Raw genomic sequence first — 14,199 nt, 5'->3', positions numbered from 1 at the left:
CACTTATGTTATGATCAATATTTTTTTTTTTAACCTCCCTGGCGGTATAAATGTAAAAGTGGTACATTTAAAAATACTTATTTTAAAATTTCCTGCCTGGTTCTACCTCCCAGCCACACATTTGCGAGCAGATGCCAGCCGGGCATCACCAGGGTACACAGATGCCCAGGCAGCATCGCCAGGAGAAGATGCCAGGGATTGCTGGAGGATGCCGCAGGCACCGCTGGAAAGTGGGAACCAGGTAAGATTTTTAAACTCTCTGGCAATTCCACCCCAAGTGTGGCATTGGGTTATGACCACCTGATGGCTACAATGAGTACCAATTCTCGGTTTCAGTAAATGGCTATAATGACTATCAAACACTTCTGTTTAGTTTCAGATGATTTGATAAGATTATCAGCAGAGCCAAAAGAACCCTGGAACACCCAACAATCAAGAATTACTGACCTTTGCCTGGTAGTAAAGAAAATTAAGCTTTACTGATTAAGGACAATCTCTCAAGGTATTCTTGCATTATTCTCTGGTTATACAGCTGGGGGGAAAACACATCCAGGGCCCATTCACATCCATGTGCATAAATGTATTGGGTATGGCAATGCAAACATGTAGGTGTGAATGGCCACTTATTCTTTCCTGTGTAGTGGATTCATATCTAGCTTTTGCAGATCAGTATGTAGTTAGAGGAAAACTAGGTTTTTTTTAGCTGATGTATATTCATGCAATAAAACTTTTTACTCCCAGGAAAAAGTCCCCCAATCTCAGGTCAAAATGGATTCCAAACCACTTCGTTTTCTGAAAAGACTTTTCTAAAGCAAAATGTAGTGTATAAAAATTGTTAGATGTACTGGCTGAAATATTTTTTATTCCTAATTTCAGGCCTGGTTTCACATCTATGTTTAGACTTGTGGTTGCATTGCAGTTACTGCTTCCCTACACCTTACTGTGTAATTAATTTTTAACCACAAAAATAGCTACCCCTTATAATGTGCCTGCTTCTAAATATTAGCCAAGACAACAAAAGGTCTTATTGTGTTTGGCCCAGAGATGATGTAACCAATAGCTTTTGCAGCCTATTATCCTTGATTCCCCCCCCCCCTCCTGTGTTTTCAGCCATATTAGAGGAATATAATTGGGCACAACCAGGTCATGTTAGCAGAGATTTGTTTGTGAGGAGAAGCATTTGTGCGACTACTTCCGTTGATAACTCCCCACCCCCCACCCCCAGCTAATAATGTCTGGAACCCAGCTCCCTACGTGGGCTAAACAAGAATAGCTGTATGATGCGGCTGCCTATACTTTAAGGAAGCAATCACCACATTCCCAAAGATGAAAGAATACATCCTAAATTTTAGGATATCTATGGTGGCCTAAAATATTACAAATGCTTGAAAAAAAGAAGAAAAAAAAAACAGAACTTTACAGAGATGAAAGGACAGATCATCCTGTACTTGGACATTAACAAAAGGACTACAGTTATTGAGTTGCTGCGCTCATTTTAAACAAGCAATATCTCTTCAAATATCAGAACAAAATGGCCACATGACAGCCCACGTCTCTGCCAAGTAATCAGGCGGACTGATGCCAGTAAGAAACACGCTACCCTGGATAATTTCCTGCTCCAGTTCTACGTGCCAATGAGCCACCCTTCATATATTCTATATAAATACCTTCTATTAAGGTATAGAAAATAAAAATAAAAAACTAACCCACTAAAAAGACCTTGTCACTACACCACAGGACACAATCCTAATCAATGCATAAAGATGTTAGATGTAAGTTAGACCAGCAATAAAATAAACCCCACACTACTGAATTCCCTGCAAATCCAGTCAGCATTAGGTTGGTTACCAAGGAACTAAATGCATTTACAATGCTCTGCACAGAAGCTGATTAACACATTAAGCTAAACCCTTCATTAGAGGCGGCTGCTGTGCCATGAATACACGGTGTTCTCATGTGTCATGTGGGAGAGTGGAAGAAAAAGTAAAATACCTGCTTGTCTCCAATTCCCAAGCTGACACGCCATCTCTGACCGGTGATCTGACCTCCTTCCTGGCACACTCAGAACTGCAGCATACCCTTCCTAGTGCAGATGATGCCTGCAACCTCGGCTGTGAACTGTGGACTGGCTAGCAGACCGTTCACCCTCTGCCCCAGTGCTCAAGGGTCACCTGACTACCACATGGGCGTGCAGCACTGTGATGTCACCAGACTGCTGATCAAATCTTATTACTCAAGTCTGCTGCAACCCGGGGTGATGGAAAACCCCAACTAACCAACTAACTAACTAAGCTGCGGATGCTATAGAACTAAATTGTAGGGTGACTGGGGACTGCAACAAGCAACTTAAGCAGATATTATGAGGGAACAACAGAGTTGTTCAGCCTGCATTACTTACATTTAGTAAACAGACTAAAGGAGTATAAACATTTCACTCAGCAAAATAAACGTATGTCCTTTTAGAAAAAAAGGTTCATACTGGCTTTCATGCTTTTTACATAGAATACCAGCAATCTATTGAAATAGCTAGTATCCAGATATTAGCACAAGTTGAAGGAAACACAATAATAGCAACAAATATTTTTATCAATACCATGGGATTGCAGGACATCAATGCACCAATGTAAATGTATGCCAAACATTTGCATTTTCATTTTTTAAAGCAAGCAACAAAGCTCACAAACCCAAACTAAGCAGCTGGGATACATTAACAATCCTAATGGTCTCTGCACCACCCTGTGCTCTCATCATACTCTAAACTTTCATTTCTCAAATCAGAAGCTGAATACAGTTACCCTGACCTCCAATTAAACTTCCAGAAGTCAGCCAATGGTTGTGAGAGACACGGCAATGACATGAAAAAGACAAATTCTTGGTAAATAAAAGAATATATCTACATCCTAATACCGATCCTGAACTATAAGGAACGGATGAGCCACCTGTAATTCTTAATATATTCCTACAGGGAAACCACTAGGGGGCACCAGACACAATATATCTCTATTCAGAGCATTAATGGCTATACAGCCAAAACTTATTGCCAATAGATTGTTGTGTGTCATTATAGCCAAATGTTTTGTCTAAATTTAAGGAATTTTAAAAAACTTGTCACAACTGGACTAAAAGACTGATCTCTGTCTTGCTTACCTTCAAAATATGAGTCACTGATCCTGAAAAAGAACCTCTAACTTTTCTCTAAAGCTACTGATTCCAAACTTGTGATTAACAGTTCATCAGCCAGGTTAACTTTTCAGACATGGTCAGCCATGTATTGTTTTCATGACAGGTTTACTTTGTTTACTGAGCATGTAATAAATGTAGACGGCGGTTTCTAAGCAATTAATAAAACAGAATTTCTGGGATTGTAGATCAGGAAATCCTACTGAATGTGAATGATTTTACAGATGTGATGATGTATGCTGTAAAGACATTTCAAATACAAGATATAACGCAGTTCTGATTGATGAACAGCAGATGGCAGCACAGGAATGATCAGTCCTACAATACCCAAGATGATGTAACAGAGCCACATATCAGCCTTCCATTTATTTCCAATACAGAGACAATGTTAGGTGTTGGAGTTCCTAAATCACAGCACAAAGGAAATGTTTTTTTTTTTTATACAAGACAGTCTACCTGCTGAAGCACATGATAGAGAAAAATCACTCCAAGAGGGACATCCCCTCATAGTTAGGCATCACCAACAAAAATTAGTGTACCCATTGAATGATTCTGTTGAACAACTCAAGATTGAAATTGGCTTCAGATACTGTACATTTAAGTAATGTATTCAACCAAAAAAATTCTATTATATAACAAAATAGAGCTTAAAGCCTTAAGCACAGCCCCTAAAATATATAGAACCTGGATTCAGTGGGGAAATGTCAGTCTGCTGTAGAGAGACCACCGCAAAGAGAAAGGGTCACCTCTGCAGAATACTGACAGCGACAGGCTGAATTTTATTTGAAAACAAGTGGTTAACTATTGATTCTAACAGGAGAGAATGAAGACCTGGAAATTCATTTTATGGTAAAGAAATAAATAAATTGGAATATGAACATAGTTTACTTGCTTTTGCTGGGGCTCAGCAATAAAATTCTGACATGTGGTATGAAAAGGGTGACTGCCTAAGATAACACAGAGTGTCAGAACACACAATGCAAACACTAAGACCAGATCTGTAACATTAGAAAAAGAGTGCATGTGACATATTAGTTTGATGACAACACACAACTGTTTTAGTGACTGCCTTCAGTGAAACTTGGGCTAACGGCAATATAAACAACCATCAAGTGTCAACCACAGGGACCTGCCTGCAAAGACACCAGAGCAAAGCTATAGCTATGGGCTAGAATCGGTCAAGTTTATATTGTTGCAAGAGCCCATTTTGAGGGACCCCCAGCAGTTCCTGTGTTGTACCCCCAAAAACTGTTCAGGGCTACACAAGAACCCCTTAAAGCAGACCTAAACTGAAAAAAAAAAAAAAAAAAAAAACAGAAGGTAGTACTATTTGTCAAGAGATATGCAAGGTCTCTTGTAAATTGTGCATGATGCAGCCACCAGGGATAATGTAATGTAATTTCTGGGCACAGGCAGGAACCACATCATCCAATGACAGAAGAGGATCTCCATCTTCCGCCATCCATGCATGCAGTGATGACCGGTGCTCCAGGGCAAGTATGTGGCACAATTGGCAAATATGCTGTGTAAACCTGCCAATTATGGCAGAAGGTCACCACCCACCATCAAGTGGAGTGGCTCTATACTCAGTGAACAGATCTAGATGCAGGAGATAATGTAATACATACCTGTGCAGACATGGAAGTTACATTATCAGGAACCATCAAATGGTCAAAGAGGATTGGCCCAGAATAGTCCGCCCCAAAGATGAGGGCAGCAGGGTAAGAGTGTACCATAAGAAGCAAATAATATATTACTTTTTGGTGCACATTTTATTCCAGGTAGACCCACCTGGTCAACAAAAATTCTAAAACCTTTTTACACAGATCTTCTTTGCTTTAATGAGCACATTACATTATGATAGTTCTTGTGCCTTTCCTTTTGAATGGCATCCAAATGCACTAAAGAAAAGCAACCCTGCTAAATGTTCATTTTCTTTAACATTTTTGTGAGTTGCCAGCCATTTCATTAAAAGTCACAAATTAAATACAGTAGTTTAAAGTACAAGGAGTCAATCTTAGTAAATGTAAGTTATTCTCTAAGTTGTGACATACAGACTAAAAAATATACAATTGATTACCTGAAGTCTGGAAAGCGCAAGCACCCAAAGCAGGCAGAGCTGGGGGCTGTTTCTTTTCTGTACTGGATGAAATATCTGAACCCTTTATAGGTAGTGCAGGCTGAGCTGGGGTCTGTTTTTTCTCTGTATTGAATGAAAGGATATCTGTACCCTTAGTAGGTGGTACAGGCTGAGCTGGGGACGGTTTCTTTTCTGTACTGGGAGAAATGACATCAGCATCTTTAGTAGGTGCTGTGGGCTTTGAAATAGTTTCTTTAATCTTGGACTCGGATTTACTAAAGTCTACCAACTTATCAGATGCTTGAGCACTCTCTTTGGCTTTTTGCTGTGAATACAAGTCTTCTGTTTTCTTAGGCTCATCTTCCAGAACAAAATCATCCTGCTTTTTAAGTGCAAAGTGATCCTCTATGCTAGATTTTGAAACAAACTCCTGAACAAAGGGTATTGCGGATTGCTTTTCAAAGCTCACTGGCTCAGTAAAGTGAGGCACCTCTTCGGAAAAGACACTTTTTCCTAATGCTTCCATCTGTAAAGGCTTCTCTTGACTAGATAACTTTGTATCTGTTTCCCTTGCCAATATATTGGTATCAAAAATGCATGACTCTGACTCTAAATAAGCTTTAGATGAAACGTCCTTGCTGCCCTTTTGATCACCTTCTAGTTCTTTGTCTAATGTAACATCATCGTGAGACTTTACACTGCCTATTGTGGTGGCTGCTTCCTTGGAGATGATTTCTGATTCCCAATGCTTGTATGAAGGTTCACTGGGCTCGGATTCTGGAGAACTCTCATCGTAATGTGAAGTATATTGGGAATCAAACTCACTTTTCAGGGCCTTGGGGAAATCAGTAACCTTTTCTGGTATTGTCTCCTTAATCAAATCACATGCTATGGATATGTATGGTGCCTCGGCTTCTTCAGCTTGAGCCTCTTTCACTGGTTCACTGGCTACGGGAGGTTCTGGCTCTTTTACGCTTGGTTTATTGATAGCATCTTCATATGATGGAGGTTTCTCCGATTCGAAATGTATTTTCTCTTCACTCACGACACCAATATGTGCTGCTGGAGAAACATCAGGCTGTGAGGAGGATGTCAGTGGTGCCTCCATGACAATATCAGGAAGAACTGGCGAGGAGCCTGAATCTGAATCTTCAAACAGGGCAGCATTTTGTGTGGGAGTAATATTTTCTGGTGATGCTTTAGCAGTTGTCTGAACCAAATCTATTTTTGGTTCATAATTCAGTTTTGGTACACCAATGTCATAGACCTCACTTTCATATGCTTCTTGTACAATATCAGGAGTAAGTCCTTCTGTCTTGCTGGACACTTGGGAAGCCATAATTCCAGAAGCATGGTCTGTTGCGACGTATTCCGCTTCTTTGTCAACGTGTTCCAGGAAAGGATTAACAGTTGCAACATTTGAACCTAGATGAGATGTTGGTTGAGACTCTGTTGCTTCCATACTCTTCTCAGATTTGGTGTCCGTAAATGGATTTAATGCATATGCCAATGGTGCGGATCTCTGTAGAGGAACAAAGGTTTCATAACTTGAGGAATTGGATATAACTTCAGGAGATGCAGGGGATATATCATCGGATAGGTCAATTTCCTTCTCTTCAGGCTTTATGGATTCAAAATCCAACTGGCCGATATTACTTTTAATGTCAGCAGTCAAATCCTTAAATTCATTGCCAAAAGCATGGCCTACTGTACTAACAAATGGTTTGAAGTCCACATAGTGTTCATCTGCTCCTTCTTTGAGATCTGTAAATTCTTCATGAGGAGGCCCAACAGACTGAAGCATTCCTGAAAACATCTCTTTAGCAGACTGTGTGTACAACTTTGCTTGGTCCGCAGGAAAAGACTCTAGCTGAGACGTGGGATGTTCAACAGCGTAACCTTTATCAGAAAACGTGATATCTTCTTTGGTCTCCCCTAGACCAAAAGTATGGTCTGTTCCAGCAGAATAGTCAGTCCCTGTAGCATAACTTTGCAAAGCTTCTGGAGTAGTGGCATCAGCAGAGAAAGCAAGAGAGGCTGTGGGCTCTTTAGGGTAATCAGCAGACAGAGGAGACAAAGAAGGAAGGGTAGTAGTAGATTCAAACAGCAGAGATGAAAGGTCCTCTTTGCCAGATGGCTCAGTGCTAGAAGGCTGCTGCAAATCCATTATATTATCTGTAGCGACGAACAGAAAGAGGACAAGCAGAAAGAAACCGATTACTTGAAGAAGAGTAATGGGCACAGTGTTAGCTCAAGCACATTGACAGCTTTGTTAAAGAAATTTAGTCACTTTAAGGGGCTTAATAGTTGGAGAATTAACAGAGGAGAGCTGCAGAAGACCAGGACTATGTTCTATTATTTTGCAGTGGCAGAAAATGGTTGTAAAAATCAGGATTCACCTTGTCAGAATAAAACCAGTAGCAGGCACTTTTAAAACAGAGAAAAGTTTTACTGAATCAATAGGTGACAATCAAATTGCTTTTTTTTTTTTTGCACACAATTGCAATTTTGCTTCCTAAATTTGCCTTAGTCCCTCATCATTAGGATGCAGGCCTAATAAAGGGTTCCCTGAAATTAAGAGTGGAAAACCCCTTAAAAGTATACTGGAAATATGAAAATCTTGAAAGTAACTTTTTGAAAGCACAGGAAATCCTGGTCCATTAATTAAGCCTTCCTTTATTGTTATTGATGGCATGACCGCAATAAATGTGCAAAATATACTGAATGACAGCATGGTCCATGATTTATGCAAGAGATGTTCCTTAAATAAAATTGTATATTAATAAGTAAACTTTGCTAGGAAGGCATGAACTAGTTTACAATGAATTTCTGAAAGGTCTTTGCCCTTTATCTGTCCCAATATCTACTGCTATCTGTAGTAAGTCAATAGGAAGAGTCCTACAATACAGCGACTCCGTTCTTACTATATTCAATAAAAGTACAAAGGGGACAGGGTGCAATATTAATGTGCACAATAGTTATGCAGAAGAGAAGGATAGGGTGAACAAAGCAGAATAAAGCAGCTGTTGATTACACCACAGTTAGCATGCAAGAAGAATGTTATATCAGTCATTCATGAGGAATGTGTGAACATAACAAGTAGAAATTATATATTTCTTAAAAATAGAAGTTATATTTGTCTTGTCGGAGCCGTATAAACCTAAGGTTTTCTTGAACAGCCCTTTTACGCAACGTATGCAATAATATATGTGTCTAACTTTTTTTTTTTTTTTGGGGGGGGGGGGGGAATTTTACCATAAATTCATCAATAAGCCAGGGGCTGCATTAAATTTACCTAAAGCCAAAACTATTTTTGACATTTGGCTAGAGTAAAGAATTGTATAAGAAAATAAAATAGAGATCTTACCATTAAGATCTTGTATAAAGATTGCCCGAAAGGGAATTGCTCCCCCACCCCTCAACAAAAGTAGAGTTACACAACGGGCCTGATTTAATAAAGCTCTCCAAGGGCTGGAAAAGATACACTTTCATCAGTAAAGCTGGGTAATCCAGCAAACCTGGAATGGATTTCCTAAAAGCCATTAGCCATTTGTTAGAAAATGTTGTCAGTCCTGGACCAGGTTCATTCCAGGTTTTCTGGATCACCCAGCTTCACTGATGAAAGTGTATCTTCCTTCGGCCTTGGAGAACTTCAAATAACTTCATAATTCAGGGCCAATGGGTACAAATTAACTCTTACCAATGCACTGGAAGCGTACACCTAAACCATGCTAAGGGCAATTGATCATTATACATTCATAGAAATAGAAAGAACATGATTAAAAGAAAGTTATAATGACTGCTTGACAAGAACACATTCCACTCCTATCTGAACCAAAATGACCAATACAATAATACACTTATGTGTAGAATGTGTAATAAAACAAATATTTGCTCCTGATGGAAAAGCCCGGTCTTATGTGTTGTCTGGACAGCTGCAGTATAGTACGCTTGTCATGAATCCAATATTTATATTAGCATGTTAAGCATTATTGGTAAAGAATTCAATGACTGACTGCCCCTTTGCACCTTTTTGACTTTGACAGCTGTCATAGAAGCATGCAGTGCTCCATCCATTTCTACTGGAGGCCAATTCTTCCAATGAGATTTTATTAGACCATTCTCGGAGTTCACCCAATAAGCCCTTCAGCAAATACATACTAAAAGTCGGTGCTATGGTAGTGGTCATTCTGCTTCCATGCAAAGTATTACAAAGCAGTACTAGAAAGAAGAGCTACAAAGCAGACGGTCTAATCTAGGACATTAGATGCACAAAGCCAGTGTTAATGCAGCGACAGTATAGAGAGAACTTGCCTGCAGAGGAGTGCATCAGAGGTGCAGATGAAGCAGGAAGAGGAAAGAGGTTCACATCTGAAAAACAAATACAAGAAAGCCTCAGCAGAGGTAAGATGCCTAATAGACAAGCAGGGGCAATTAGAACACAAACAAGACTCGCCACACATGTAAGAAACATTTAATTGTTTTTTATTACAGGAAATAGTACATAGTTGAGGAATGACTTATTTTACACAATCACCCGCTGAAAATTAACTTCAAATGCTCATCCTAGAGTTAGAAAATAAGTATAATACACAAAAGGATGTCACCAACATCCATATAACATATGTAACAGAACAGAGAGGTTTACAAATAGAAAGCTTTGTCATAGCGTGGATTACAGTAATGTGCAAGACCATTCAGTGATCTGTGAACACGACCTATAAAGAGGTAAGTGTGCTTTAAGGTACAACATTCCCAATACCAAAATAGCAATTAGGATCTTTAAGACCCAATTTACATCTAAGAGCAGCATGCACGGTTGTTTTTTACCCTTGCACTGCAGTACATTGTACAAGCAGTTCTATGCTTGCAATGCACTTCAAGTTGCTTTGGGCAGACATTCCAAATAAATGGCACCACTGCAATCCAACATTTGTTACATGCATTACCCTGTGCCGTGTGTGTGCAATGCAAGAATGTGAACCCCCCCCAAAAAAAAAAAACAATTATTGACGTAAATTTTTACATATATATGAAAAAGTACACCTGGCAGTAAAGAAAATGTATAGTACATACCACAATGCTGTACAGGCACACATAGCCCAATTTAAGAGTGCTCATGAACCCTTTATATTCTGATCAACAAGATTTGACATATCCTGGTATTGTACAAACTCTCCTTGCAACTTTCTATTGGTGCATTACTATAATGGGCAGATTTAGTTGCCAGTGAGGAATATGCTAGAAGGGTGTGCCAGTATTTTTATCTCCCAGAAGCAACACTTTTAGGCAATCTAATATCTAAGGAGTCCACAGCTTAAAAGCTTAAAAGATACCTACATGCACTGTAAGCAGGCATTTACTTTACATGTTTACTATGTTTGCATTTAATTTGAACAGCACACCAAGGCGCCACAATGTACATGATTGCGCACTGCCAACAAAGGGTTAGGTGTGGCTTGTAGTTTACCCAGATGCATTGGCAGTCCATTCATGCTTGACATGTTACAAATGCAGCTGGCCTTAAAGATTTAATCACAGGAGGAATCAAATCAAAGTGTCTGCCCCTATAATGAGATTCCCTTTTATTATTTTTTACTGGGTTCCAGTTCATTAAAATTAGTTACCCATAGCAACATAAAATTTACGATGTGATAGGCTGAAATAGGCAACACCTAATAAACTGTATTTATATAGCACCAATATTCCACAGTGCGGTGCATTAAGGGACTGTGTTTTCTCGAAAATATGACCTACCCCAAAAATAAACCCTAGCATGCTAATCATGCAAGGGGAAAACGTAAGATCTACCCCGAAAATAAGCCCTAACGGCAGCTTCTTTGTGCAAGCTTCTTCGGAGAGTGCGGTCACGTGGTACCCAGTGGCGGAGGGATACCAAGAGAAGAGACCGTAAGCAGCCGGGACGCACATCGTGGGATCGGAGTATGGTATCACTGGTGAGTACTTTTTTCTTAACCAAATCCTGTAATGTATGTATGTATGTATGTATGTATGTATGTATGTATGTATGTATGTATGATCTGTATTGTGTGGGGGGGGCACTATATTATGTGGGGAATGCATCTGCAGCTGATCAGACTACTGAAGTTATTGATACCCTGCATTGGTGTCTATTACATTTAAAGTCATCAGGGAAAAGCTTAAGGCACCAGGTATCATGTGAAGTCCCTCAGATGTAGATTTCAGACAGCATTACAGCCTAATTGCTCCTGCTGATCAGTTACTGACCCTCAAGCCAAACATTAAGAATCAGATATAAAAATGGTCCCTACAGCTGCAATATGTGTTCTCCCCTCTCACAAACTCAGCTCTTTCTATGTGAACAGTTGAAAAAAAAAAAAAAAAAAAAAAAGCACTTCCCCGTTCTGGAATGTAGATAAATCAGCAGATGGAGCAAGCATTACTTTGTTTGTTTTAGGGTTCTAGGCCAGTATAGTTAAAACATCCCTGTATGCAAAAGGTTGATTTAACCCAATAAGATCCTGGAATATTACATATGACTGCAGGATCCCCCACACTATATTCATGGAATAAAATCTTCTTGTAGTCCTGTTAGCAGTTTCCTTTCAGTAACAGTCAAGCACTCCAAAAAGATCTGTATCACACCTACCCAAACTAGAACTAAATGGCACTTGCCAGAGCTGATGCGACATTTGTTAGAGCCTCCCGTGGCTGCAACTGACATGGTAGCTTTACCAAGAGTCTAGTGTAGAAAACCCTGTGCTAACCTCAATTGTTCAAGTAGCAAAAATCCTTGAGCTTATCTATGTAAAAGATATGACTGCTGGATATTCTCTAAAAATGTATGCAAAGCCATCACATGCACAAAGAATTCCCGGAGCACCAAAAACTTCAGTTGTCAGAGCTAAACAGGCCGTAAACTCAGGTTCCCAATTTAGAGACGCACCTACAGGTAAGCTATTGCTTGCACATAGGAGGCAGAAAATGTATGTTCTTCAATGTAAAAAGAACACAAACCTGTACTCTTGCCAGCTTCCTTCTGCTGGTAACCTAGCTGTGTCTTGGCTTAAAGCGACCCTGTCAGAACCTTAAAAAGGCACAGAAAATTAAGTATGCCAAATGCACATTTTCATAATTATTACACTACCCAAATAATATTGTATTTTCTAGCAATGTAAACGTGTACTGAATTTATCCACTCCAGGAAGATTAGCTAACACTATCTCCACTATCTCCTCTCCTCTCTCAGAATTATAGTTCTCCTCGTCTTCTGGAAATGTCCCATTCATTTCCTCCCATCACCTTCTTACATTTATAGTCTTATGTATATGCCCGAAAGGAAAATGCTATGGAGAGTCAATTAAGTGAAATCTCATCCAAGATGATAGGACTCAAAAGCGATCTTGGGTCTTTTGCATGGCTACACAAGTGAGGCTTTTACAGGTAAAATACATGAAATGCACATCTAATATTACCACGAAGATGCTTTCAGAAATAAATGGCATTGTAGCAAGTGTCCTTCTTAATACTTTGTCTCGGACCCAGAGCCTTTAGTGCTCAACCCTGCTTGCCTTGATTAATCTTCTGCATTGAATCTGACTTGGTATCACTCTTCCGGTTTCTGAGAGTTACTTGGCTCTGTTCTTGCTCTCATGTCAGTCCTTGTCTTGTTTAGGTATAGTGATCCCAGGGGCAGCCGAAGACAACTAGAGCTAATAATATACCCAAGCTAGAGACTGGACATTACATTTTTTTTACGGTTATCTTATAAGATAGGAAGTACATTTTCATACAAGAATATATGCATGTTTGGTTTCTGCAGCTTTCTTGAGCGGTGCCTTAAAGGATGAGCCTGATAATACACTATAAGAAGGGACCAGGCCACAAGCTACTGATCTGCTTTAAGGCAGTAAGGACTGAGCAGCTATAATTTTCTCTTTTACGTTTACTATTGGTTAGGATTTAGAATCAATTATAGCTTATTATTTGTCTTGCATAATATTTGGTCACTTTCCAAGACACACAGACAACGCCAGCAAAGGTCAGGACAACAGAACTTCAGAAAAACATTGCTGCAGTCTGATAAGACAAGTAGTAACGTGCTGTTGAGCATTTGTAAAAAAATAGATATCACATAAGAAAAAAAGAAAAGTTTTATTTGTTTTGAGCTGTTCATAGGATATGACCCAACTGAACACCAAAAGCAAATTGCCCTCTACAAACACTCTTCAGAAATGACAGCAGGGATTGTCACACTTGACTTCCAAATCCTAACCATACATTACTGCTCTTGTGATATGGAGGCACAAAGGAAGAGTACAGCATGCATAAAGTGAAAACATATTTTAAGTTATTATAAGCAGTGTTCCCTAACAATTTTCTGTATGAGTTTTAGATAAATGCTATGCCCTGGATGAGAAAGAATGACAGCTGACCCACACAAGAATGAGCATTTCCAATTAGTGTTTCATATAAAAATTGCCTTGTTTTTACATTTCTTTAAATGTATCCATTAAATCACATCTTATCTATTAAACACATCAGGCAGTGTATGGCCATCTTTAGATTTACAGCCCAGTATGACTAGACAGCCAGGCTGTTAATTGGACAGTAAATGAATTGGAGTTGCAGACATTTGGGTGAATTTAACCTTGGGCTGGCCGGATATACATCAGGAATTCAGAGCTGAAGACAAGTGGGTGTGATTAACCTTGGACTGGCCATCTGTCTAGCCTGTGTATAGTAAACCAGTGGTATGCCCATCTAGTTGATGGAACTTTACAATTATCCTGTTGTAAAATCCCGCTAAACCCAACATAAACCAAGGCAAACTAACACAATTAAAGAGAAACTAAAGTTCCACTTCTAAAAAATTTGACTTATGTCGAGCATTTTTTCTAAAAGGGAATAAAAAAGGATGCACAACTCAGCGTTGTTGGCTTCCCCTGCACTTGGCA

At 39.4% G+C, this 14,199-nt stretch overlaps 1 protein-coding gene across 4 annotated transcripts in view; it reads right to left on the bottom strand.

Annotated features, from left to right (window-relative positions):
- The window catches only part of RTN4 (reticulon 4), a 49,181-nt gene that overhangs the window by 25,794 nt on the left and 9,188 nt on the right, over window positions 1-14,199 (bottom strand). The window contains exons 2-3 of one of the 4 annotated variants that reach the window (XM_072409676.1): window positions 9,575-9,631; window positions 5,261-7,435 (exon numbers count right to left, since the gene is read on the bottom strand). The exons of 2 other annotated variants lie outside the window; for them this stretch is intronic. In XM_072409676.1, the coding sequence (XP_072265777.1) occupies window positions 5,261-7,435; window positions 9,575-9,631 (2,232 nt within the window). Of the gene's footprint in view, window positions 1-1,992; window positions 2,148-5,260; window positions 7,436-9,574; window positions 9,632-14,199 lie in introns of those variants that run through there. One more of the 4 variants, XM_072409679.1, reaches the window with a different exon arrangement.

This window comes from Pyxicephalus adspersus, chromosome 4 (assembly GCF_032062135.1).
Source record: "Pyxicephalus adspersus chromosome 4, UCB_Pads_2.0, whole genome shotgun sequence".
Taxonomy (NCBI): domain Eukaryota; kingdom Metazoa; phylum Chordata; class Amphibia; order Anura; family Pyxicephalidae; genus Pyxicephalus; species Pyxicephalus adspersus.
This window is presented reverse-complemented; position numbering and strand designations above follow the sequence as displayed.